Source organism: Marmota marmota, unplaced genomic scaffold, assembly GCF_001458135.2.
Source record: "Marmota marmota marmota unplaced genomic scaffold, marMar, whole genome shotgun sequence".
Classification (NCBI taxonomy): Eukaryota; Metazoa; Chordata; class Mammalia; order Rodentia; family Sciuridae; genus Marmota; species Marmota marmota.
The window spans coordinates 28,302,557-28,326,724 of record NW_025999842.1 but is presented as its reverse complement, the minus strand read 5'-3'; the positions used below and the strand labels follow the sequence as shown (position 1 = coordinate 28,326,724).

The 24,168-nt window shown below is 34.3% G+C and overlaps 1 protein-coding gene across 3 annotated transcripts in view; it reads left to right on the top strand.

The window, feature by feature from the left end:
• Positions 1–18,966, top strand: part of Sesn1 (sestrin 1) — a 105,424-nt gene extending 86,458 nt beyond the window's left edge. For 2 of the 3 annotated variants that reach the window (XM_015499983.2, XM_015499985.2), the window contains exons 2-10: positions 3,858–3,923; positions 4,778–4,978; positions 5,977–6,159; positions 8,566–8,808; positions 12,089–12,236; positions 13,321–13,433; positions 14,995–15,185; positions 16,708–16,852; positions 17,780–18,966. In XM_015499983.2, coding sequence (XP_015355469.1) covers positions 3,858–3,923; positions 4,778–4,978; positions 5,977–6,159; positions 8,566–8,808; positions 12,089–12,236; positions 13,321–13,433; positions 14,995–15,185; positions 16,708–16,852; positions 17,780–17,866 — 1,377 coding nt within the window. In that variant the 3' untranslated portion in view covers positions 17,867–18,966. The remainder of the gene's footprint in view (positions 1–3,857; positions 3,924–4,777; positions 4,979–5,976; positions 6,160–8,565; positions 8,809–12,088; positions 12,237–13,320; positions 13,434–14,994; positions 15,186–16,707; positions 16,853–17,779) is intronic. The other variant, XM_015499993.2, reaches the window with a different exon arrangement.
• Positions 18,967–24,168: the final 5,202 nt, after the last annotated feature.

The following is a 24,168-nucleotide window of genomic DNA, read 5'->3' as shown; positions in this document are numbered from 1 at the left end:
ATACATGACAGTGGAATGCATTACAATTTATATTACACATATAGAGCACAATTTTTCATATCTCTGGTTGTATATAAAGTATATTCACACCAATTTGTGTCTTCTTACATGTACTTTGGATAATGACTTAACATCCTACTTTAAAACATACAGAAATAATGTCATTTCTAAAGGAATCAGACAAGGGGGGCTTGGCCATTGAAGACTAAAGGAAAAAGGGAGGCAGTGGTATCAGTTGGGCCACTAAATTTGGCTGAAGGGATGAACTGATTTAAAAAGGCTCAAAAATGACTTATGACCACTGGAAAAGATACTTGTCATACCTGTAAGAAAATAACTCATTTCTGAAATACTCATAGCCATCTTCTTGGAATTGTAAAATAATTGTTTTATAATAGTTTCTTACATAAAGAATATGTTAATATTGAAACAAGACCAGAATAATATAATTTAACCTCTTTGTTTTGATGCCTATGTGATATCAATTTGCTGTCATTTAAAAAAAATTACCATATGCTGTTAATGTAATTTGTAGGATAAAGTTCTAGAAATGGAATTTCTGAGGCTTTTTTTTCTCTTTACAAATAAAAAGATATACATATTATGCCCTTTGTTTACTGCCCCCCTCATATATTAAATATATATTAAATATATATATGTATATCTTAAGATATATATATATCTTAAATATATATATATATAAAAATATATATCTTTTAAAGTTAACCCAATGGAACTGCTTCATTTTTTTGTTAAGTACTGCTGGCTAATTCTATTAGTTATACTGAATTTGACTGAAACAGTTCTCTATTGATTAACTCTTGGGTTGTTTTTGGTCTTATACTATTGGAAACAATGTTTCAGTGATTATCCTTTTACATGTGACATTTCATAAATGTGAGTGTATCTGTAGGTTAACACTTATGATGGAGTTGTTCATTTAAAGTATATGTGACTTTGTTATTTTGATCAATATTGCAAATTGCCTTCCCTAGAAGTTGCAGGAATTTATATACTCCTTGTACTGTGTGATACTTCAGAACATTCCTATCAGTAATATATAAGAACCAAATGATTGTTTCTCTATTCCCTCTCAAAACACAACCTGTTAAAGACTTTTTAATCGTAAGTAATCTTTTTGAAGAAAACGGTATTTCCTATTTACAGGTTTGTGTGTGTGCGCGCGTGTGTATGCGCATGCTGAGCAGTTTTTCAGCCATTTTTCTTTTCTTTTATTTGAACTGTCGATGTCCTTTACTTGTTTCCTGTAAGGTTTTTATTAATTAATTACATATTTTTAAAAAATTAGCCAGGTATGGTGACACCCACCTGTAATCTCAGTTATTTATAACAGGGATATTATATAATATAATAAGGCAGGAGGATCACAAATTTGAAGGCAGCGTCAGCAAAATTTAAAAAAAAAAGACTAGGGATCTCAGTGGTAGAGCATCCCTGAGTTCAATCTGCAGTCCAAAAATTGTTTTAGTTCTTTTCTGTGTGACTTGCAAATATCTTTCCCAGCTTTCTGTTCATGTTTGACTTTGTTTATATATATACTTTGCATGTGAAGCAAAATGACATTAAATGGTATTATATACTATCTTTAGTTTAAATGTTAAATAACCCAGGTAAGAAACCCCTGGCTTTATGTCAATGAATATTTTATTGATACATTATAATTTTACAAAGTAGGATTCATTTTACTATATTCGAACATACACATTACATAATTTGGTCAATTTCATTGTTTATATGTCATCACACTTACATTTTATGACTTATGGGTTTTGTGGCATTCTTAGACCCTCTCCACTGTTTTCTTCTAGTACTGTAATGTTTTGTTTGTTTTTGTGTTTTCACATTTAACTCTGATTTATTGTGAAATAAAATATGATTTAGGATGTCAACTTCACTTTTTTCTGAGAGGCTAACCACTTGTCCCAATATTATTTGGAAAATAATATATTTCTTCCCTTTTTGAAATGACACGTTTTCATATGCTAATATTCCAAGTATAATGTCTCTTAGTTATAAAATGAGTAATAAACCCTTGAAGCAGGTATTTTCCTAAAATACTTTTTATTCAAATAAGATAATTTTTAAAGATTAATGAGAAGGGTTAAATGTTGATTTTAGCCTTATAGTTTTACCCAGTAAATTTGGTTTAAAATGTATATAGTAGGATCAGAGATTTAGCTTAGAAAGGCTAGTAGAGTCATCATTTTATATAAATGTCTGTCTTTATGCCAGGATAATGTATTGAATAATAGGATGTGTGGGTTTCTGGCAATTATTGTAGAATATTAAAACTGAGACATATACCTGGCCAGACTAATGAATTAAATGTCTCCTCTAATGAATGGTATTATATACTATCTTTAGTTTAAATGTTAAATAACCAGGGTAAGAAACCCCTGACTTCCAGTGTAAGATTTGACTTATATAGTGTTTTATTGGATTCCATTGGCAAGATAGCCTACTTTGAATCTAAATCTTGATTTCTCATAATATTCTCTTAAATTTTGTCCTTACCTAATTTTTTTAATCCATTCTGCTCAAAGATTTTCATTCACCTAGACCATATTTCTTGAATTGCTAGCATATGTCCTCTCTGCCTACTCCCATTTTTCTTTAAGATGAAAGTATCTGGATGGATCTGGAGGCTTACACCTATAATTCCAGCTCATTGGGAGGCTTCAGGAAGATCCAAAGTTTAATGTCAGTCTAGGCAATTTAAAGAGACCTGTCCCAAAAGAAAACAAAATACAGAGCTGGGGAGTAACTCTGTAGAGTACTTGCCTAGCATGCACAAAGCCCTGGGTTCAATCCCCAGTATTGAAAAAAAAAAATAATAATAATAAGAAGAAAGTATTTGGTTTATATCATGAATCTTTGGAAGTAGTAAGGAGAATATAGAAATAATATTGTTGATTTTATAAGCAAGGGTTAATCTTTAGTTGTATAAATTCTAAAACATTTTTAATGACACTAGATTGACTAGATATAGTCTTTTCCCCCACCAAAAAAAAAAAAAAAAAAGAAATTTTTATTATCATTTTGTTTCTGTAAGTACACCATATTGGAAAAATAAAGGAAGTCCTAATAGTAAGATTGTCAGTTTTTGTAGCCACTCTACACTGTCAATAGAAAGTATAGAATTTAGATTGACTATGTAAAAAGGTAGGAAACCATTTATTCATGATTAGTTGAGCTGTTCTACAATACAAGTGAAATTGATAACATCCTATAAATAAAAATCAATTTTAAAGCAAACTGAGAAACAAAATAAAGTTCTCTGAAATTGTTTTATTCAACCACAAAGAAAACATGGCTGATAGTACTTTCTATTTTGCGAATTCAACTGGTTTTTATTTCTTATAATATTTCTATCCTTATTGTGAGATGTTATTATAGATTAATGATTACACATCTTCCTGTTTAAGACATCTGTCTGAAGGTATTACTTTTAAGTTTCCTGACAAGATGTGTAGGGATTGACATTTTGGTTGAGTTTTGGATGTACAAACACATTGGTCTTATTTTGTATCACTGACAGCCCACAGGGTTGGCTGCTATGTGCTGAACTTTCTGTTCTAGACTTTCTGCCAAGTACTTTATGCAAAACTCTGGTTTTAGCGAAACAGGTTTTATTGTTTTTAGTCAAGAGTCATATTATAGGTTGTTGCTAGCTATGTGATGCGAACAGAAGAGTTGGTGTGTATATATAGACAGGAAAACAAACCACCACGACAAGCCTGTCTCTGTTCAGCTGGTTGTTTTCCCTCCCATTCCTGTGTCCTTAGTTCATGTTGTTTACTGCTGGAAGCCTGAGATGGTGTAATTTTCTTTTCTAGGAACTTGGAATTAAAATTCCTCGACCACTAGGACACGGACCAAGCAGATTCATCCCAGAAAAGGAGGTATGTTGTTTGTGAAAGTAAGTAGTGAATTGTGTGCTTTTAAGGAATGTTTTTATGACCCTCTTCTTGGCATCTGAACAACTGTTGGTCAACAACATGTTTTAAACAGCACTGATAACAGTTAATCATGCTTTGGCAGTGAATCTATGGGATTAGAAAAAGCTGATGTAGGGCTGGAGTTGTGACTTAGTGGTGGAGCACTTGCCTAGCACTCAGGAGGCACTGAGTTTGATCCCCAGCATCACATTAAAAAAATAAAGGTATTGTGTCCATCTACATCTAAAAATATTTTTTAAATAAGAAGCTGATGTAGTCATACTGATTTCTAATATATCATGATGCTTTTTTAATACCCATATTTAATCAAGCAAAGCCAAAGTATATATAGACTGGTTAGGTTTTGTTTGTTTTGTTTTTGTTTTTAAAACTAATAATACTCCACCTGCTTATATGTAGATCTTGCTTAGGTTTGCCTATAAACTGAGTTACTTGATCCTGACCATCTCCATAGGCTGGTATGACCACTAGATTGGGTCTTTAATTCTATGTATGTAAAAGCAACTGTGCTTTATTTTCATAAGAATTGTTTGCTATTGGTTAATTGTGGTTCTCCTTAAATTGAGTTAGAGTAGGTGGTGTATTTGCAAGTTCTGCAACTTTGATAAAGCAGCCAATCTAGATGGCCTTTAATGTTCAGCCTTTGTTGTTTATCCCCTCCTGTATAATGTGACAGTTTATTCTTCTGTTTTTTGCTACCATTTGAGTTTAAATTATTAATCCCCCTCTTAAGTCAAATTTTAATATGAAATTTACGATTTATGTAACCATGGTATTCCTCTCATTTATTTATACAGATTCTCCAAGTGGGGAGTGAAGACACACAAATGCATGCTTTATTTGCAGATTCTTTTGCTGCTTTGGGTCGTTTGGATAACATTACATTAGTGATGGTTTTCCACCCACAATATTTAGAAAGTTTCTTAAAAACTCAACACTATCTACTGCAAATGGATGGACCATTACCCCTACATTATCGGCACTACATTGGAATAATGGTATGTAAAAATTAGGTGAAAAACTTTTCTGCCTGCTTTTATTAATCTCTTTAAGAGATAGTTAATGCTTTAAACACGGGGATAAGTACTTATATTTTGACTTATGATAGGATTCCTATTAGGTAGTTTCTGTTTTTAAATAAGTATGGTCTCAAGTATAACAAAAATTATGCCATTTATTTATATGATACTGAAAGCTATTCTCACTTAAAGAATAAAATAGAACACAAGATCTATTTTATTATTATATACAGTTATGATTGGCATAAGTGATGATAATCCTGTTTAGTTTGTAAATACTATTGTGTCATTTTATGGTTGACAACTTAATTGAAGTTTCTTATTATTTTGTGGTTCTGAAAGTTGACATATAGGTACAATTTTTACAGTTCAGATATTTTTATCAGATATTTTGTTCTTAGACTATTCTTGAGGTATTTTCTGTGGTGTATTTGAAATTTTTAAATGTTTATGTGAAAACATTTCTAGTTCATGGAAAGTTGTGAAACCATACTAATCAAAAACTTAATCCGGGCTTGGTGGTGCACGCCTATAATCTCAGTGGCTCCGGATGCTGAGGCAGGAGGATTGAGAGTTCAAAACCAGCCTCAGCAACTTTGAGGTGTTAAGCAACTCAATGAGACACTGTCTCTAAATAAAATACAAAATAGGGCTAGGGATGTGGCTCAGTGGCTGAGCGTTCCTGAGTTCAATCCCCAATACTAAAAAAAAAAAAAAAAAAAAAAAAATTAGCTATTTTGCATGTTCTAAGGAAAATAGATTGGTACTAGTTCAAGGTTTTAACATTTGAGGCTGGGATGGTGGCTCAGCAGTAGAGCGCTCATTAAGCACATGCGAAGCCCTGGGTTCGATCCTCAGCACCACATAAAAATTAAAAAATAAAGGTATTGTTTCCAACTACTTCCAAAAAATTAAAAATGTTTTTAGAAAAAGGTTTTAACATCTGTAATTAGAGTACCTTTTCATTTTTCCTTAAGGCTGCAGCAAGACATCAGTGCTCCTACTTAGTGAACCTGCATGTAAATGATTTTCTTCATGTTGGTGGAGACCCCAAGTGGCTCAATGGTTTAGAAAATGCTCCTCAAAAACTACAGAATTTAGGAGAACTCAACAAAGTATTAGCCCACAGACCTTGGCTTATTACCAAAGAACACATTGAGGTATGTAGTGAAGTAATAAATCTTGAGCATCATTTATATATTTTTTTAAAGATTTTATTTTTCAGAGCAGTTTTAGTTTCCAGTAAAATTGCACAGGAGTTCTCATTTTCTACCTCCTTAACCCCCTCCCACAGACACATTTTTCTCCTATTATTAACATCTAGGATTTATGTGATGCATTTTTTTTTTTATTTGTTTGGTGCTGGGGATTGAACCCAGGGATACATAACACATCCCTAGCTTTTTTTTTTTCCCCTAATATTTTAGTTTCAGACAGGGTCTCATAAAGTTGCTTAGCGTCTTGCTATGTTGCTGAGGCTAGCTTTGAACTTGCAACCCTCCTGCCTCAGCCTCTTGAGCCACTAGGATTATAGGCATGAGTCACCATGCCCAGTGTGTGGTACATTTTTTGTGACTGATGAACCATCTAATATATTGTTATTAGCTAAAATCCATAGTTCACACTAGTCTAGTGTTCACTCTTGATGTTGAACACTTCTGTGGATTTTCACAAATGGATAATGTCATGATACCATTACTATATTATACAGAATAATAAATAGCATTGTCCTGTGCTGCTGCTATTCATCCTTTTCCCCTTCCCCTTGACATAATTAAAAATTTTAATCTTTTGATAAGAGTAGGAGTTACTGAAAATTGAAAGACATCTATAACAGTTATAGAATATGACATCAAAATATTTCAAACACGAACTGGGCATAATGGTGCATGCCTGTAATTCCAGCTACTCGGGAGTCTAAGGTAGGAATATCACAAATTCAGAGCCAGCCTGGGCAATTTAGGGAGACCCTATCTCAAAAAAATAAAAAGGATATAAAGAAAGCAAAAAACTTAACACCAAAAAACCAAATAACCCAATTAATAAATTGGCAAAGGAACTGAATAGACACATCACAGAAGAAGAAATATGAATGGTCAACAAATATATGAAAAAAATGTTCAACATCTCTAGCAATTGGAGAAATACAAATGAAAACTAATTGAGATTTCATGTTACTCCAGTCAGAATGGCAACAATCAGGAATACAAGTAATAATAAATGTTGGCAAGGATGTGGGAAAGGGTTCACTCATACATTGCTGATGGGACAGCAAATTGGTGCAACTACTTTGGAAAGCAGTATGGAGATTCCTTAGAAAACTTAGAATAGAACTACCATTTGACCCAGTGAGACTTAAAACAGCATACTACAGTGACACAACCACATCAATATTTAAAGCAGCTCAGTTCTCAACAGCTAAACTATGGAACCAACATAGGTGCCCTACAGCAGATGAATGGAAAAGAAAATTTAGTGTTTACACAATGGAATATTACTTGCCCATAAAAAAGAATGGCTTAATGACATTTGCCAGAAAATGAGTGGATCTGGAGACTATTATGCTAAGCTAAATAAGCCAATCCCAAAAAACCAAAGGTTGAATGTTCTCTCTCATATATGAATGCTAACGCACAACAAGGTGGGGAGGGGAAAAATAGAAGTTTAATAGCTTAAACAAAGGGGAATGAAGGAAAGGGAAGGAGGAAAGGAAATACAGTGGCATAACTTTCTGACATAACTTTCCTATGTACATATATGAATACACCACAGTAATCTCCACATCAAGTACAACCACAAGACTGAGATCCTAATTAGAATAAGATGTATTCCATATTTGTATAAATAAGTCAAATTATACTCTACTATCATCCATAACTAAAACCAAAAATTTTTTAAATAATAAAATTAAAAGGTGGAGATGTAGCTCAATGGTAAATCACCCCTGGGTTCAATCCTATGTACTATATATAATAAGTAAGTAAATAAATAAATATAACTTGATGATTTAGGAATATTGAGAGTCTAGTTGTTCAAGCTGCTATCCTAAAAATTCTTTGAGAAGGCCTGATAATAAACAAAAAGATATTCACACAGTAGCTTCTATTCTAAGCTCAGATTTATTACATTTGAAGTAAAAACATAGTAATTCATTCATAATCCTACACTTAAAGTACAGCAACTTGAGCTGGGGTTGTAGCTCAGTGGTAGAGCACTTGTCTAGCATGTGTGAGGTTTATTTATTTAAAAATAAATATATTGTGTCCATCTACAACTAAAAAATTGAAAAAAGAAATATAGCAGTTACTTTTAAGCAAAATGCATTTGATTACCTTTTAAAGTCAGTATTTCAAAAAATCAAAATAATGATGAACATGTTACTAACAGACACATTAAGCTGTATTCATGGATACATTTTCATAAAAATTATCAAATCATGGGTTTTACATGTTTACTAGATTTCTTATAATCCTGTTTTCAATAGATTAAATACTAAGGTGAATTATATATCTTCATCAATACCACACCCAGGTATAAAAATATGTCCTCTCTCTTTTTCCCCCAAGGGGCTTTTAAAAGCTGAAGAGCACAGTTGGTCTCTTGCGGAACTGGTCCATGCAGTTGTTCTTCTTACACACTATCATTCTCTTGCTTCATTCACATTTGGCTGTGGAATCAGTCCAGAAATTCATTGTGATGGTGGCCACACATTCAGACCTCCTTCTGTTAGTAACTATTGCATCTGTGACATTACAAATGGCAATCACAATGTGGATGAAATGCAGGTCAACTCAGCAGGAAATATTTCAGTAAGTGTCTATTATTTGTTATGAGATTGTAATAATACTAATAATCACTGTAATTGTTATTTTTATTTGGTTCCTTGGACAATCCATCCTGTTAAGTCTATAAAGATATTAGACCCCTATACTTATTCATTCATTAAGTATGAATTTATTTACTGCCTCCAAATGTCCACCACTAGTCAGAGCTCTAAGGGATATGTCAAAACTAAACACCTCTAGGAGATGACACTCAAATAATTTTAGTGTCAGAAGCCAATAGTTTTTACCTCTGTAGGGTCAGCTAATGTCAAACGGCTACAGCAGTGAGATGAGGGGAGGCCGAAAATAGTGTGGCCTGGTGGTGGAGATTTGCTAGTGCCAATCAGATCCTTTTCTTCCCTTTTCTGTAACAGAAACCAAATGGCTTTTTTAAATGTTCATCTTTTAGAAGATTTAATCATCTTTGATTTGGAAATTTCTCCCTTTAAAATTCCTTTTCATGTTTAGTTTTGCATAGATACAGAAGGTGGTATCCAATGAATATAAATTTGTTAAAATGCTTTCACCTCTATTCCTTCTCTTCTGTCATATTTTGCTTTCTTATTCCTTTGAAACAGAATGTTTAATTTTCTATAAGTAAATTTTAGTTCTTATATACAGTTGGTCAAAATTCTCTCTGCATTCTTTAGCCATAATTAAAAAGCAAGGTTTTACTTTATGCTTCAAAAGAGAAATCACAGAAGTAGCATCACAGTTATCTGAACCCACTGCACACATTTTCTCAGTTGTTTTATTCTTTTTAAAGAAATTTAGGTATATTAAACTGCCTGTGATTTACATATTTGACTTTGGGAAAATTATCAAACCTCTCTGAGCCTCAGTTCTTTCATGTTTAAATAAAGGTAAAAAACAAATGTGAGGTTTAGATTAAATATCTCTAAGGAAGTAAAGTAGCTAGTAGAGAGTGCTTGGTATTTATCAGAGTGAAATTAGCACATGAAGGAATATAATTTTCCTAAGATTGATCACAGTTCTATTCTAATAAAGGTCCAAGACAGTCAGTTTCACTCTCCATTGAGCTACCTGAGTCCATGCTGTAGGTGTGTATATGGTCACTGACTGTTTATCACAGCTTGGAAGTTATAAGAGGATCCAAGAGAGAGTATTTCAGTTTCTAGGATGCTTGGCGTTGATTGTTGTCCTTCCTTATCAATAATTTAGTACAAGACTGAAGAAAAATGACTGTATTATTTCTAGTTATCTATTAAAAGCCATAATAGGTTAGAGTGAAAAAATAAAAGCTTTTATTTATCTAATAGATATGCTTCCCATTCCCAGGTTTTAAGTTGGATCCTTTTAAAAGGTATATAAGCTCATACTGATGGCACTTGACAATGAGCCCATATAGCTTGTTCTCCAAGTGCATTTGAGATATCTGATTCAGCTCTTCAGATACAAATAGTAAAAAGCAAATAAAAAGAAATTCTATATACATTATTAATATTTCAACATTAAAATGAATGCCATAATTTTTTAAAAAAATATTTAACCTCTATCAACAAATTAGTTAAGAAGCAAAAAGAAACAGACTTTGTTTCCTTTCCCTCTTGACAGTTTGTCAAAAATTTTCCTTCCTGCCAGCTACAGTGGCACACATCTGTAATCCCAGAGACTCCAGGGGTAGGAGGTAGGAGAATCACAAGTCAGGCCAGTTTCAGCAATTGAGCAAGATGCCGTCTCAAAAAAAAGGTCTGGGGATGTAGCTCGGTGGTAAAGCTACCTTAGGTTCAGTCCCCAGTACTAAAAAATAAATAAGTCAGAATTGTTTTTCCTAAGAATACTTAAGGTTTGGGCTCTTTATCTTAGAGGAAAACTGGTAAAATAAGTAAATTAATACAATGAGAAGTAATGTGAATTGAGAGAGGTCTTAAAATATGTGTATGTGCTTGCGTGTGTATTTTAACTTTGAGTCATTCTATTAAGAAACCTAATCTTTTTTGGCCCTTTTTTGTTTGATTATTGACCTTAAGAATAATAATGGAAGTGTGTGTGCCAAAAGAGTTAGTATCATCACAGAGATACATCCACCATGGAATTACTAGAAAGGCTTAGTATAGGATATTTTGGTATAACTGGATCATATGAAGATATAAAGATAGTCTCTCGTAATATAGAATTGCCTTGACAGTCATTCTCCAACAAATATTTCTAGAGTTTCTACTGTATACCAGGTGTTGCATAGGCTCTGAATATACCAGTAAATTAAACAGGTAGGTCTATTAGCCTTATGACGGTTTGGTCATGGGGGAATCAGGCTCTGGATCAGTATCATGTTGATAGAAGTTAAGATTGGTACTTTGAAGGAAAGAGCAGAATGCTGTGTGACAATAATTAGGGATTGTGGGGCAGGAGGTAGATAGTTACAAGAATCATATTAAGCTGACACCAAAAGAACCAATAGGTTGAAGCTAGGAAAAGAGTAAAAAAACAGGAGTTTTGGTTTTTGGTGGGATGGTGTTTTGTTGTTGTTTTGGTTTTTTTGGTACTAAGGATTGAACCCAGGGGTGCTTAACCATTGAACCACATCCCTAGCCCTTTTTATTTTTTATTTTTAGACAGGGTCTCACTAAATTGCTTAGGGCCTTGCTAAGTTGCTGAGGCTGGCTTTGAAATTGCAGTTTTCCTGTCTCAGCCTTGTGAGCTGCTAGAATTATAGGCATGCGCCACCTTGCCCTGTAAAATAGGAGGTCTTAAGAACATTCCTGGCAAAAGAAATGAAATCATAAAGGGGGAAAGATTAATTTGTATTTGAAAATTGAGATTTGAGATTTTAAAACTTCTTTTATATCCATTCTGTAAAATATATATTCTGTAGATTTGATCTAGCTTTTATAGTAAAGATATAGTAGGGTTTAGAAATATAAATCTTGGCTACCCCTTATGGTTAGGACCCATCCAACTCCAGCCATGGGAGGACATGTTTCATTTTAATAGATACATTGTATACATAGAACAGTTATTATTTTAAAGATGATAGACATGTTGACAATATATGCAGTATACAGTTGATAGGAAACCACTTTAACATTTAACTGACTTAGCAAGTAGAAGTTAACTATAAAATATTCATTGTTTTAAATTGACAAGTAGTGTTAAATTTTCATTTTTACAGGAGTATAAATAGTAGGGATATTATTTTAAGAATGTATTTTCCTATATTTTGATGATCTTTTGAAACAGACTTAATAAAATACATGAATTTCATTCTGTGTCTGATGTATACAATATCGTGTTCTCTTTTCAGGTAAGTGAATCCTTCTTTGAGGTTGAAGCCCTCATGGAAAAGATGAAGCAGTTACAGGAATGTAGAGATGAAGAAGAGGCCAGTCAGGAAGAGATGGCTTCACGATTTGAAATAGAGAAGAGAGAGAGCATGTGTGTCTTCTCCTCAGGTAAGAGCAACTACTACACAATATTGCAAACCCACCTTTTTTATTTAAAGAATTTAGGTTAGTTTTAAAACATCAATCCAAATATATTTTTGTCATTTTGGAGAGGATATTGCATATGTAGTCCTACTTAGAATTTTTAAAGCAGGCAACTTAAAAAAAATTTATAAGTGAAAAACAGCAGTATTTCTAACTTAGATCATCTGAAAAAGAATATGTCCAAAAACTGTCTCAAATATATTTGACAATCAAAGAGTGGGGGGAAAGAGTGTGTCTTTGTATAAAGGGAGGTTGGGTACTGGCTTGTTTTTCCTTGAGGGGATATTTTTGTTTCTATTTATGCCTAAAGGTGTAGAGTTGTGGTCATCATAAAATACTGTTTTGTTAAAACTAATCTTATCAACTCCTTAACATGATGATCAAAAAAGAACTTAGGGGCAGTGCGGGAAGCATTATAAAAATGTCAACTCACAGGACCTTTAGTTTCATCATTTTCATCATACTGTATAGTGTTAATGTTTAATAAAAAATAGTCAAGTACTAAATTTTAGAGCATAGCTTATCTTCATAGTCGTTATTATCACCTTAAAGATTATCCAAAACAGCATTCTACCTTGAACACATTTGGGGGAGGGGTGGATACCAGGGATTGAATCAAGGGGTGCTGAAACACTGCACCCTAGCCCTTTTTGAGATAGGGTCAAGTTGCTAAGGGCCTGGCCTAGTTGCTGAGGCTACCTTTGAACTTATGATCTTCCTGTCTCAGCCTCCCAAGTCTGAACACATATTAAGGAGAACCTAAAGTCTATAAATTGGGATGGGGACACAGGGAAAGTGGGGTCTATTACAGAATAAAAGGCATGTAGAATTCAACTATGAATATTTACTTTATAATGGAGTATCTTCTTTTACTATATTCAGTTTACTGGTAAGTAAGGTACTTCTTTTTATTAAGATTTCATTTTGGTTGATATGGGTTACTCAGTGACATAGAACTGGTTTTCTTTTTTCACTTTTCTTATGGGAAAAATGAATTTCAAGTATCCTGTTTCTGAAAAGCTTTCCATGACTTTAAAAATCGTTTCAGATGATGAAGAAGTTACACCAGCAAGAGATGTCTCTCGTCACTTTGAGGATACTAGTTATGGCTATAAGGATTTCTCTAGACATGGGATGCATGTCCCAACATTTCGTGTCCAGGTAAAATTATAGCTTGTATGCATGTGAGTGGTTAGAAATATTTTAGCATGACTTAAAAGAAAAAGCAACCTAGATTTGAGAAGTATGCTAAGTGCCATGCAAGCAGTATCTCACGAACAACAGAAGCTATATCCTCTAGTTCCAGAATAAAAGTTGAGAATCATCAATTAGCAAATACTTATTCTGTACTCTAATTGTATAAGACTATTTCTAATTCATCAGTAGAGTCATATGTAGTTTAAGTGTATATCGTATAGTATTGCTTAAATATTTAGTTTACATAGGTAAATATTTAATTCATATGAGTTGATACAACTTTCCCAATTATCATTAGGGGCCAGTGTTAAATAATAGATATTTTGCCAGAATTATGAAAGAACTATTATTTTTTCATATTTGGTTAAAGGGAAAGGGACAAAACTTAGGCACAAAGAAGAGTTAAAGAATTTGTACTTGATAGTTAAACTGTGTCATGAAATATAATAGGTTAGAAATTGAAGAAATAATTTCAGGCTGAAAATTTTTGTGAAGGGAAATGAGCATTTGAAGGATTTGTGTGGCCAAAAAACAAGGGCAGCACTTAGTGGTAGAGTTCTCTCTTAGCATGCACAATGCCCTGGATTCAGTCCCCAGCACCAAAAAATAAAAATAAAAAAGCATTGTAATCAGAGAAGAATAGGAAAGAACTGAGCTTAGATTTCGGTATATAGAGTAAGGAAAGGAATCATAAGGAGACTGAACTACTGTGAGCTTCAGCAATAATTCAAACTTCTATATTAGTGATGTTAAAATTAATCAGGTATGCCTTAAATGCCAGAACAGTTTATAGTAGATTAAATGGGGGTTGTAGATTTTGACCAAAGTGATGGCATAATGTCAACATAGAATAGTAGGGGCTTACTAAGTTTTGTTTGAGGTAGAAATAAAGGCAAGGAGATTTTATGTAGGAAAACTAAGAGACTCAGTTAATAAAGCTAAAAGACTGAAGGTAGAGAAGGAATCAGTGATGGACATATTAAATTAGAAGTTCACAAAATTAGCCAGGCATGGTAGCACATGTCTGTAATCCCAGCTACCAAGAGATTGAGGCAGAAGGATCACAAATTTGAGGCCAGCCTGGACAACTTAGATCCTGTCTCAAAAAGGGCTGGGGATGTAGCTCAGTGATAGAGCACTTGCCTAGCTAGGTTTAATCCCCAGTGTTACAAAAGAAAGAAAGAAATTCCTAAACTTTGAAAACCATTTGGATGGCTGTAGTGATAAGAAATGAAAGAGAACTCTCAAGCTGGGCTGTGTCTGGGGCTCAGTGAAAAGTCAGAAAGAGAAAACTGGAAATCAGTGCCTGTGTGTAAGGGGACAAGTCTCCCTCAGTTCTTACCTTGCTAAGTTAGAAAACATAACCTCTTGCGTGTTATAGTATGGAATTGAAATCCTTGGACTGGAGTACAAGTGAAGCTCAGAGTGAGGGATGAAGGTAGTAGATTCCAGCTACCAGTGATCTCACAGAGCTGTATTTGGCCACATTTTAATTATTCATGTTAATTCTATTCCCTATGTTTAGGACTATTGCTGGGAAGACCATGGTTATTCATTGGTAAATCGCCTTTATCCAGATGTGGGACAGTTGATCGATGAAAAATTTCACATTGCTTACAATCTTACTTATAATACAATGGCAATGCACAAAGACGTTGATACCTCAATGCTTAGACGGGCTATTTGGAACTATATTCACTGCATGTTTGGAATACGGTTAGTCTGTTTTCTTGTGTTTATAAAGAGGTATTTCCCTCTAGGCTAAATTATTCAGGTTCTTAGAGCACACACAGGCACATATACTCAAGATCATCCCCTCGTCCGGTAATCTGTGCTTCAGGGAACCCCATTATTGCAGCTTAGTTTTTCCCCTCTCTTCTAGTGAGGCAAGGGGGAGAGTTCAGAGATATTGACAAGAATTAAATGACTGCTGCCTCCAAGAAAGGGGAAGGCAAACAAGTTGAACATAGATGAAAAGAGGCAGTTTGTCACTGAGCATCTTTGTCTTTCTGTGTCATCTTTTATCTTCTGCCACACTCTTATTGTTACCTTCTGGCAACTCAGTACCTTTGTATTGCCCCTCCAGCTGTTCTCAAATGCCTTCTGAAGAGTACCTGTTCCTGTAAAACTTCATCACAATGGAAAATTCACGTCCTCATTGTTAGGTTTTTAGCACATTGTGGTGTGTACAAAATGCAGCCATTATTTACTACCTTCCCTCACTCACACACTCCTTGCTGCATTGCTTTCTGGTTATTTTAGCAAAAAAAAAAAACAGCATTCTGTTGCTATTCATTTTATCAGTGATTCTGGTCAAAAACCTTTCACTTTATTTTAAACTACTTGGGCATTTAAGACACATATGATGAGTTTTAAACTAACTTCCACTAATCAGTGGCCAGATTTGACTTTGGTTTCCTGAATGGCTGTAGGACAGGCTTTGCCAAGAACTTTCTCCCTTTTCCACTGAAAACCCAATAGGCAAGTTCAGTACTTTTGTGATCTGGACTCCAAATAGGGAAAAGCAGACAGTAGTGCATGCAACCATCTTGCCTTAAAGTAAGTCAGCCTCTCCTAAATGTAGACACTGTGAGACCATATATAGACCACTCTTCCTGCTCCACCCACCCTCACTGCCTTTTTTCTCATCTAACCCCAGAAACTGCAGTTTTTATAAAATATAATTGTGCCAACATGGCCTAATTGATTAATTTTTAAAATTTCAGCAGTTTTTCTAAGCTGTGTTCTCAGAATTGGTTACCCGTAGTGTAATTACTTGTTCATGATTGTAAATATACCCTTTTCTTTGGACCCAGTGCTACAGTGTTAATATTCTTAAATTTTAGGAATGATTTGTTTGGGCAATAAGTTTTTCACTTTTTACCTTCATACTCACCAATTGACCCCCAAGTAAACATTGTAAAGCTATCTCATTTAAGGGAACTGCTGCCTGAAGAAAGAAGGGAAAATAATATACCATGTAGCTGGGCATGCTGGCTCACCCTGTAATCTCAGCTACTTCAGGGGCTGAGGCAGGAAATTGCAAGTTTGAGATCAGACTTGGCAACTTAGTGAGACTCTATCTCAAAAAAAATAAATGGAATTAAATTAAAGGGCTCTGTATGTAGCTCAGTAGTAAAGCATCCTTGTACCACACAAAATAAAGAATATAGCATTTATTTTCTGTAAAAAGAAAATAGACTATATGTTGAAAATATTGTTAACTCTTTTTTAACAGATATGATGACTATGACTATGGTGAAATTAACCAGCTGTTGGATCGTAGCTTTAAAGTTTATATCAAAACTGTTGTTTGCACTCCTGAAAAGGTTACCAAAAGAATGTATGATAGCTTCTGGAGGCAGTTCAAGCACTCTGAGAAGGTATGTGCCTGTTGTGGCTTATTACTCTGTAACTTATCAGTATTCTTACACTCTTTCACATAACCTAATAGCTCTCAAACCCTCTCCCTTGGTTCTACCAACTCAAAGAACAGCATTCTAGGACAGCTGTCTCAGGTTCCCCTTACAAGGGAAACCCATGATGGTGAGAGATAAAATACAGACAAGACGACAGGTGGGCTGCCCATTCTCAGAAGCAATGGAATAGCTGTCACAACTTAGGAGAAAGAAGACTATTTTGCATGAGCTCTTTTTAATTGTGTATAGGTAGAAATGTCTGGGTTTTTTTGAAACATCTTTATAGAAATTAATGATGTGGCAGGGAATAGTGGTATTCTGATAGAGCAGTATCTAGAGTTTTTGAACTACAACAAACATTCAAGAAGAGGTATGATCAAATATAGATGAAAGCTCAAAACATCTATCTAAAAAGAATATCAGATAGCTTTTGTTTTGAGAAATTGATATTCTGTTCAATAAACAAGGCTTCAAAGTTATATAGAAAATGTACAGTTAGCCCAGCACATCTGTAGGTTCCACATCTGTGGATTCAGGTAATTGTGCAAATATTTAAAAAAAAAAAACAAAAAACCTTGCATTGTATTGAATATGTACATATTTTTCTTATTTCCTAGATGATACAGTGTAAACTATTTACATAGCATTTACATTTTATTATAAGCAATATAGAGATGATTTGCAGTATATGGGAGGTTATATGCAAATACTGTGCCATTTCATATGAGAAACTTGAGTATCTAAGGATTTTGGTATCCAAGGGAAGTCCTGAAACCAATACCTCATGGGTACCAAGGGACAACTGTACTTATTTTTGGTATTTGATTATTAGTCACTGAAAACCTGAATGTTTATAACCCTCTCTTATATGATGTTGTATTTTGTATTCAGGTTCATGTTAATCTGCTTCTTATAGAAGCTAGGATGCAAGCAGAACTCCTGTACGCTCTGAGAGCAATTACCCGCTATATGACCTGATGCCTTTGCTCCATTAAAGATGATTCTGGAATAATCAGCAGATATATAGTCTACAAGGGGAAGGTACCAAGCCCCAGGACCAATGGTAGATAAAAGAATTCAGAAATCCATTGTGCCATAATTTTTTAGTTTCTGCTATTTTACTGTGGAAATACCACTGCTGACACAAGCAGTGAATGCTTGGCAGCTTCAGGGTTAGAGCTGTGAAGAAGGCTGCTGTTCACAGTATTTTGCTTTTTGACAGTACAAGACGCTGTATAACTGTTTTAATACAGCAAAAAGTAACTCTCCAAATCCTGTTGCTTTTATGTTAAATAATGAGAATTGGAGCATGCAAAGAATGGAACTTGGATAATAACTTAAGATTTATACATAAAGAATTTTAGAAGACTTTGGTGCTGCTATCCCAGCTGGTGGAATAAATAGGTGGCTGTTCCAGTTAAGCTATTAGTGGTTAAAGTGAACACTGCTACTATCTGAGCCTACATACATAATTTGTGTGGTTTCAAATTAAACTTGCATATATGTTAATTTTTTTGCATCTAAAAAGCCTAGAATTATTACAGCTCAGCAAAGACCGTTTTGATGGTAACAGTTCATTTCGTTCATTATAGTTTTTTTAATTCAGTCATTGGATGATGTTAAATCACTATGGCATTCTTAAAAATTTTTCTTAAAAAGCAATCTTAAATGAAAGTCTGTGAATTTTAAGAAAACCTGGCTGTCTTTTGACATGCTGTCTTGAGACCCTCTGACCCTGGAGGGCAGCTGTCTCGTGCAGTATTTTTGTTTCCAGCAGCAAAGTTGTGGGAAATATCGCTGTAGAAGGCTGTGAAGTCCCAGGTGCATTCTATCGCTGTGCTCCTGCCCACCTGATGGCCCTACTATAAAGATGTGCAGCTCCTTTAATAATAAAGCTGGAAAATATTTTTTAGTCAGATTATCAAATTTGGTTTACAAAAATGTTAACTTTGTTTGAAATACAAACAGGTTTGAAAAAAAATGTATTAAGTACTTTGTATTCTGGAAGCGTGAATTGCTTTTGAAGTCTGTCAGTATTATTGGTATTTTTCAATAAAGAATAATTTTCTCCAATCTAATTTGCTATTTCAATCTCCTAAATTATAATTTCACAATTAGTAACAATTGTTTCTATTTACTGTCATAAATCAAGTACATTCATACTTAATGTTATAATCAGACGAGAGACTGCTTTAAATAACAAAAGTCTTGAAGTCATTTTGAAGATACAAAGAGGAGTGGACTTTCTGTCAGGGCTTATATATGGCTATTTTTATCTTGAAAATGATATGATATGATATACCATGCCTGTTGTTCATCAAAACATTTATTAAGCACCATCTAGGGTCTACAAATGTACAGGGTCAGGTGGAAGTAGTGGATGGGGAAAAATTTTGAATAGAGGCATACTTATCCTCTGTTTGCTGTTACTATAGCAGAATACTCGATTGGGTAGGGTTTTTTGGTGCGGTTTTTTAATTTTTATTTTTTAGGGATTCAACCCAAGGATGCTTTACCACTGAGCTATATCCCCAGCCTTTTTTATTTTGAGACAAAGTCTCAAAGTTGCTGAGACTGACCTTCAACTTGTGATCCTCCTGTCTCAGCCTCCCAAGTTGCTGGTATTATGAGTGTGCACCTTCAGGCCCAGCTGACACTGGGTAATTTATGAAGGAAAAGTGTTATTTTGCCTCATGGTTCTAGAGGCTGGAAAAACCAGAGGGGTGGCTATATCTAGTTAGGGTCATATGCTGCTTCATCTCATTAGAGAAAAACAAGAGGAAGCAGGCACCTGTGATAGAGAAAAGGGGACTAAACTTCTGTGTTAGCTAAAAAATTCCTGCATAGAAAGCATTAATCTGGGGGCTGGAGTTGTGGCTCAGCGGTGAGCACTTACCTCGCTAGTGCAAGGCCCTGGGTTCAATCCTCAGCACCACATATAAAAAAATAATAATAATAAAAGTTATTGTGTCCAACTACAACTACAAAAAATAAATATTAAAAAAAAGAAAGCATTAATCTGTTCATAGGGCTCCACCCCAGCGAACCAAAATCCTCCCACTAAGCCCCCTCCAACACGGCTGTGTTGAGGAATAAGATTACAACACAAACTTTCAGGGGACACACTCAATAGACATTCCCTTGTGAGAAGACAAGACTATCACCATAGGAAAATATTTTATATTTAGAGAAATGTATAAGTCTGTTTCTAGTTAGCTAACCATATATTATATATACATGGTTCTAAATTTGCACCATAACTTTACCCTTCCCTGCTGCTGTTTTATCACACCATAGCCATATTAGGTAGGCCAACAAGTAGGGTTGCACTAAATATAGTTCAAATTTCATTCATCCACTTTTACTTGTGATTCACATCCTGTCTTGAAAATATAAAATTTCTAGTATATTCTAATTAACAGAGTTATCACAAAGATCAACTAGAATACATTAACTGAGCATAATGAAGTTTATAATTGCTTAGAAATAAGAAATTGAAATTAAAATTTTAATAAGTAAAAATATATTTATACCTAAAGTAATAAAAGTACATGTGATACAAAGTTGATGTTTCAATGTTTCCTATTTAACAGTTGCTTCTTGTTATTACAAATGTTCTCACAATTTCTAATGTTAATATGTAATTTCTGAAATAGTTTCCAAAATAACTGGGGAAAGTAAAACATACAAGGGATACAAGAAAACTTCTTCCACCAGAAGGGAAAAAAAAAATCTTTTTTCTAAAATTATCATGAAAAGACTTCTGATTGAGGTTCCTAGGATTCAATTTTTTTTTTAAACCAGGGATTGAACCCAGAGGTTCTTAACCACTGAGCTACATCCCCAGCCTTTTTTATTTTTTGAGACAGGGTTTCACCAGGTTGCTTAGGGCCTTGCTAAATTGCTGAGACTGATCCTCCTGCCTCAGCCTCCCAACTTGCTGTGGTTGCAGGTGTGCACCACCACACCTGGCCCCAGGATTTAAGTTTTAAAATCAGTTTTTGGCAAAATTTGAGGAACTCTTGTTATTAAGCAAAATTCAGTTAAGTATATCATACTTTAAGAATGGAAACTAAATTCCAAACATTTCTGCATTCACAACTATTTAACTTCATATACAAGGTGGTAGTACTTTAAAAATTAAAGGTCAATTTGTCTAACAGCTTATCTATTCATAGTTTTGATACAGACCATGTATAAATAAGTAGATAAAATTTGCTGGGTAAGAATGTTTTCTATCAAGATACTATTCTGTAAAGCATTAAATATCAATGGATAACAAAAGTTAGGGTAGATGGAGAGTGATATCAGCAAGATGGTAGACTAGGGATCTCCCTGTCTTTCTTCATTCTTCCACAGAAGCATTGAATTAACAATATATTGATCAAAGTATTTTTGTGAAAATTCTAGACACCAGTTGAGAAAATGCAGCATTCTAGCAAATGCAAACCCAGGAGGAGGCTACACTGCAAAGGGTATGAAACCTCATACCATTTTGCTCACCTTTCCCTGTCCCAGCACAGCATGATATGATTACCAACAAACCTCCCAATTCCCAGCAAGTCCTTCAGGACAAAAAGAAAATAAATTTCTGCCCAACGCTCTGGTTTATCTGAGGGGCTGAGAGACTGCTTTCTGTTTCATCTGATCCAGAGCATAGATAGAAGTTGATGGCATGGTTTGAATGCTGACTGGAGGCCACTGAAAGGAGTGCAGCAGTGCACTATACTAGCAAGAAGTGTGCAGATCTACAGGCAAGCTCTGGAGAGCAAAAGAGTACAGAGGAATTTAATAGGAATTGATAATAGCTCCTGAGAAACAGAGGATCTCCTATTAGGGAAATTCAGACAAGTGGAAATCAGTCGTATGTACTGGAATGAAAGCACACACACAAGGGCAGAGAAGATATAGAGCCCCAAGAAAAGTTTGAGAGGTTCCAGAATTTCCAGGCAGGTTGTCTTCCCCTGCACAAAGCCAGTCTGTAAAAACTGGGAAAAGTGGCTGTTTTATCAAATGCTCCAATTACAATATCACAAAGCATACAAAAGTACAGGGAAACATGGTTCAATCAAAGAAGCAATCTCCAGAAATGAACCCTAAAGAAATGTAGATCTCTGAATTGTCTGACAAGGAATTTTAAACAACTGTCTTAAGAGATGATCAATGACCTGAAAGAACAGAGACAATTAAATAAAGTCAGGAGAACAATGAACACAATGAGAATACTAATAAACTGCGAAAAAAAGAAAAAGCAAATTCTGGAATTGAAAAATTCAATAACTTAAATTTTAAAAAATCACAAGAAGGGTTCAGCAGTCGATTTTATCAGACAGAAAGAACAAACCAAGACAGAGAAACAAAAAGAATAATGAAGAAAAGTGAAGAAAGTCTAAGAGACTTATGGAACCACCATCAAGCCAATACACACATTATAGAAGAGAGAGGGGCAGAAAGCTTATTTAAAGAAATAATGCCCATTCTCTAAATGTTCCAAACAATATAAATTTGAGGAAAGAAACAAGCATATTAATTCAAGAAGCTCAATGAACTACCAGTAAGATAAAGCCAGAATACTAAGACATAACCACAAACTATTGTACGTTTAAAAAAAAAAAAATCAAAAAGCAACTCATCATTTACCAGGGAGCACTATAAGATTTTAGATTTCTCAGCAGAACAGAATACAGAGCAATGATATATTCAAGGTGCTGAAATTAAAAAACCAAGAATACAATATCAGGCAAAAACAGTACTTCAAAAATGAAGGAAAAGTTAGGACTTTGTCTCCATGCTGAGGGAGTTCATTACCATTAGACCAACCCTATGAGAAATGCCAAAAGGAATCTTACATGTTAAAGAAAAGGGACACTACATAGCAATGCAAGGCCAATGAAAATATAACATTCTCCAGTAAAAGTAAATATGTAGACAAAGATAGAAACTACAATAATATGTTTATTGTAGTTTTTGCAATTACATTCACTTTTAATCGTGCATAGAATTTAAATAGCAAAAGCATAGAAATAAATCTATATTAATGGGCATAAAATATATATAGATATAATATGTAAACTGAGGTACATGCAGAGCTATAAAGGAGTTTTTATGTGGTTCAAGTTGTTACCAGTTGAAAATAGATTGTTGTAACACATTAAAATTTTTTGTATAATTCCCCATGATAATCACAAGGAAAATATCTCAAAATATACACAAGGAAATGAAAAAGGAATCAAAGCATGTGACACATACACGTAAGTGAAAAATAAATAAATCAATGCAACATAAAGGCAGTAAAAGAGGAAATGAGGGACAAAAGGCTATGAGACACAGAAAATAATTACTAAAACAGCAATAGTAAGTCCTTTCTATTCAGGAATTGTGTCAAATGGAAATAGACTGAACTCCCCAATCAAAAGACTTATATTGGCTGAATAGATTTGTTTTTTAAAGATTCACCTATATGCTATTTATAGGAGACTCACTTTAGATGTAAGGACACACACTGGTTACGATTTGCATAGAATTTTAGCCTAAGAGAGCAGAAATGGCTACACTCATATCAGGCAAAATAGATTTTAAGTCAAAAACTGCTACAAGAACCAAAGACAGACTCATTAGCATCACTGAATGATAAAAGGTCAATTCACCAGGAAGTTATAATAATTATATATGTACCAAATATCAGAGTTCCTAACTATATGACATAAACATTGACAAAACTGAAGAAATAACATCGTACAATAGAAGGAGACTTTATTTATTTATTTATTTTTATTGGTTGTTCAAAACATTACAAAGCTCATGACATATCATCTTTCATACATTTGACTCAAGTGGGTTATGAACTCCCATTTTTACCCCAAATACAAATTGCAGAATCACATCGGTTACACATTCACATTTTTCCATAATGGCATATTAGTGACTGTTGTATTCTGCTACCTTTCCTATCCCCTACTATCCCCCCTCCCCTCCCCTCCCATCTTCCCTCTCTACCTCATCTGCTGTTGTTCAGTTCTCTCCCTTGTTCCCCTCCCTTTCCCCTCACAACCTCTTATATGTAATTTTGTGTAACATTGAGGGTCTCCTACCATTTCCATATGATTTCCTTTCTCTCCCCCCACTCGTCTCTGTTTAATGTTAATCTTTTCCTCATGCTCTTCCTCCCTGTTCTGTTCTTAGTTGCTCTCTTTGTATCAGTGAAGACATTTGGCATTTGTTTTTTAAGGATTGGCTAGCTTCACTTAGCATAATCTGCTCTAATGCCATCCATTTCCCTG